This window comes from Fukomys damarensis, unplaced genomic scaffold (assembly GCF_012274545.1).
Source record: "Fukomys damarensis isolate Sample0158 unplaced genomic scaffold, DMR_v1.0_HiC HiC_scaffold_7, whole genome shotgun sequence".
Taxonomy (NCBI): domain Eukaryota; kingdom Metazoa; phylum Chordata; class Mammalia; order Rodentia; family Bathyergidae; genus Fukomys; species Fukomys damarensis.
The window spans coordinates 33,468,326-33,472,655 of record NW_022900919.1 but is presented as its reverse complement, the minus strand read 5'-3'; the positions used below and the strand labels follow the sequence as shown (position 1 = coordinate 33,472,655).

The window sequence follows — 4,330 nt, the reverse complement described above, 5'->3', positions numbered from 1 at the left end:
CAGTTACTGCCCAGAGCCATGATTATATGGTCCAGAGAGACTTCCTCCCCTAAGCAAGTCTATCTTTAGTATCTTCTTGATAACCAGTTTTTACATAAAAAATCAAAAGGAAAGACTTGGTTTTCTCATGTGGCTCCAGGATCCCTAAATATAACATTTAGAAGTAATTTATCAGCTGAAACCATGGAGCTTTCAGAGCTGTATGACTTTTCAAAGAAAAGTGCTCCCATTCCTTCCTTCCCCGTGACCTTTATCAAATTGCAATAAAAATTCTAGGGATTTCCATATTGAGGATTTAATCATGCAGTAAGCTCAACTTTTATCTTGCTAGTGTGTCTACCACAGCTACATAGAGATAAGACCAAATTTTGAACAACTGAAACAGCAAGACAGATAACGGTATGATTTCTGGAACAAGTAACTTTTTACAAACAAAATTAAAAAACAGGTCTTCAATCTAGAATTCTAAGGATAATTTATTAGTCTAAGAAGAGGAGTCAGACACCAAACCTGGTAATATTTTTCTTTTATTTTTATGTATTTATCTTAAAAATATATTTAAACAAGAAACAAAGATAATATTGAATTTTCCCATAAACTTTGCTTTCTTATTTACAGTGTTACATTGTAAATAATATTCAATTATACAGAATTAAGGACTGTGCATTACTGTATGTTCTCTTTACATAGTTTTTCATAATACAGTACATACAGCTCAAAGCTAAGCAATATTGAAGCTTAGAAAAGCAGAGGAAAGAAGTACAAACTTTATCAATAAGACTGTTTTTTAAAAAGGTTCTGACCTTAATTCTCTGCTAGATTGTTTCACTGAAACCATTCTTTGTTAAAGAAAAATGCCCCATACGAGGGATGAAGACAACAGTTTAAGTTACCACAGGATCTACTTAAACTGGTTCACAAATTAAAACACCTTATTACTTATTACTGCTATTAAATGGAGCACAACCACTGTCAAATCATTTAAACAAGTAGATTTACTCTTCTGTTCAGACACATTACATCAATGACAGCTGGTACTTACTCTTTATGAAATAAATGTTTCCTGCAACCTTAGGGTTTACTTGTAAACAGTTAAAGCACACATTTTGTAAAGATGAACATTCTCAGTCATTGGTTACACAATGAGGAGATTCTATTTCATTGAGGAAGAAGCAAACACACACACACACACAAACACACACGCACGCGTGCAAGGGCGTGCATTTTGCTCACCCACCAAAGGTCCGCACGTCACTAAGCACTAACTACAGCAGCACTTGTAGTTTGAGTGGTGCACTAGGTTCCAATAAGAATTATAAAACAAGGAAGTTTAAAACCCCCAAAAGCTCATGTTCTGAAATGCCTCTCAGACACTTCATGCTCAGCCAGCAGGGTCAGTTCACTGGACTCTCCAAGCGGCAAACCCCACCTTCGATTGCAACCGACTGTCCTGCCACCGCACCCGGAGGGAGTCTTGAAATGTGAGTCTGCAGAGAAGGAGAGAGGAGACGTCAGAGATGCTGATGGTGTGGCTTCCATCTGATAAAGGTGGAACAAACTCCAGAACTTCATGTAATCATTTTGTGTTTGAGTATCTACAGACCATACTGATGGTAACCTTTAGGCAGCTAAAGTACACTTGGAGTATTTACTTAGCATCTGCTACATGGCAAGCGCAGCGCCACCAGTCACTGGAGATGTAGGGGTGACTAAACTAACTGTTGAAAAGACTGAAGAGTGGAGAGAGAGAGAGAATGTTCAAAAAGAGAGCCTGCAAATTGTCCAAGGAAAATATGTTGGAAAGCAATGGATTTCATGCTAAGGAAAAGAATTAAAACTGGAAGAAACCAACTTGATGTCAGTCACCTGAGACTGATAAAATCTGATGGCTCAACCAAACTTACTTCTAGTACTCCCACTCCTATCAAGTTCAAGAGAGAACAACTACACAAGCCAGAAAAACCATTAAGTGTCAAGAAAGTTAGGAAGGGGTAAACGGGAAATTAGAAAAGATGGCAATGGTCTTGGGAAAAATACTACACATACATTTAGATTTGCATGAATTGAGATTTTTTATTAAAACAGAAATGCTCAACTAGACAAACTATTTGCTAAAATGAACTTCCAAGGATTCTCTCTTTCCTAAATCACCATCTAGTTCAGGAGTATTTTGCAATTATAAAACACGTTTGAATAATGTTGTAGTTAAGATTAAAATGGTTAACTATCCAGATGTCAATACTTCACCAGTTTCATCCATCAACATGATCTTCTGACCCATCAGAAACTGAGTGAACTTAGTCTGAAAAAGTTTAAGCCAAGATGCACTTGAAGCTTTCTGGGGAGATTTCAGTGGGGTATCACACCATAGAAACTGCTTTCTTTTAAGCCTAAAAATAGACCACTTTCTATAATGAACTTGAAAATCGGTATTTAAAAATACAATAAAGTATTTTATATTGCATGTCTAATGTCTGTGTAGACTCCAGGGAAAACTGTAAGCAGAGCAATTTAACCAGGTGCCTTTACAACTATTTAAACAGTAATTCAATTTGTTTGGAACTAATGACAAACAACATAAAAACGACACAAGGAAATGCCTTACACTGATCAATTTGGGGTCTTCTTTCTGCATGTCCCAATATATAGTTCTTTAACTTACTGCTTGTCTTTAATATTCTTTTCTAGCTCGTTCTCAAGAAAGAGTTGTTTGACCAGGTTACCAATTTATCCCAGAAGCTTTAACTCTAGCTTTTATAGCAACCATCTGAGCACTTCTAACTTGGTGATGTCTTGCTTTTTTGTTTTTGAGTTTTTAGGTCTCTGTTGTTTGTACCTGTACCTCAGTAGTCCCTGTATCTGTCAAGCTACTTGACAAAAAAGCAAATTTTGGAAATGTTCAATGAGTAGATAAGTGATGCAAATATTATCCCCAGGCTGTATTTATATGAAAAATCTCAACTGTTTTAACTAACACGATAATCACTATCATTAAAACATTAATCAAATTAGTTTGCCATAATGAAGATTCTTACATTTTTTAAAAAGTTATCTCCTGACTCAATTTTTCCATTTTCCAATTGATTAGGCTGTCAAGAGAATTGAGAGGAAGCTTTAAATCCCTCTGATGCAAATTACTAACAATGGGCTCCAATGGCCTTGCCATTATAATTCTCTGATTTCTTGCTAATTTCCTGAGCAGCACAGACAGATCCTTCAGGTTAATAATCCTGAGATACTATCATATGTAAACTAAACTTATTATTCAAGCCAATATTCTTAGGGCTATTTCTCTTTAAAATTAAAATATAAAATATACTTAGTCTGAGGATTTCAAAATAAGAAAGAAAAAAATAAATTATATAATTACTTGTTATCCATTATGAGATCTGAGATTTCCTATCATTTGAACTCACATTTTAAAAAATTTTAAGACTACTTAGAAACTGTTCTGTGGTTTCTAAGAAAACTACAAACATACGATTTAATTTTAAAAGTCTCAGAGGCTTTATTTAGTAGTTACACCTTAATCCTCTGTCTCTCTATTCAACATACAATTTTCCCACTTTTAGGAGATTTGTTCAAGATCTTTCATGGGAGTCAAGAGAAGATTCTCTTAAAATAAGTCATTATCCTACTTCGGTGGAGTCAAGAAAACAGAATCTAGACAAACTCTAAAATAATTTCTGGAAATATTTTGTTCACTATTTCATAATTCTGAGGGACTGGTTTTCTTTAAAAAAAAAAATAGAAAACCTGAAGCAAGACACTAAAGTCAAAACAATGCAGGCATTTATAAATAAAGCCAATGATTGGAAAAAGACCAGGCAGTGGGGAGACTTACAAAACAACATTTCAAGAGTAGAGGTATACTCATCCAACCTGCTAAACACTATATGAAGTATACATGTTATATCCTATTCTAAATTTAATCTACAGAGGCATCATAATCCTATGAGCATGGTGTGGAATCAGAAATCTTGGGGTTCTTGGCTACATTTCCCAGCCTCCTGTGTGGTTAGGTATGGCTATGTGACTGAAAACACGTCAGTAACCAAAGTGAAACGCATTACCTTAAGGCCTAGCAGAAGATCTTCCTAAAACAATTCTCCATGATCTTTCTGATGATCTGGAGGCTTTTGAGATGGGAGAAGTCTAAGAATCTAAATCACCATTTAGAGAATGATCCACCAATTAATTTTGTGGTGGTCAAGAAGAGAGGCTAGGGACCAGGGATTTAGCTCAGTGGTTCGGTGGCCTGCCTCACAAGCACAAGGACCCGAGTTCAATCCCCAGTACCACACACACACACACTCACACACACACACAC

General features: G+C 35.8%; 1 protein-coding gene across 1 annotated transcript in view; it reads right to left on the bottom strand.

The window, feature by feature from the left end:
• Positions 1-614: 614 nt before the first annotated feature.
• The window catches only part of Tasp1 (taspase 1), a 226,943-nt gene continuing 223,227 nt past the window's right edge, over positions 615-4,330 (bottom strand). The window contains exon 14 of the mRNA XM_010634096.2: positions 615-1,487. Coding sequence (XP_010632398.1) covers positions 1,395-1,487 — 93 coding nt within the window. The 3' untranslated portion in view covers positions 615-1,394. The remainder of the gene's footprint in view (positions 1,488-4,330) is intronic.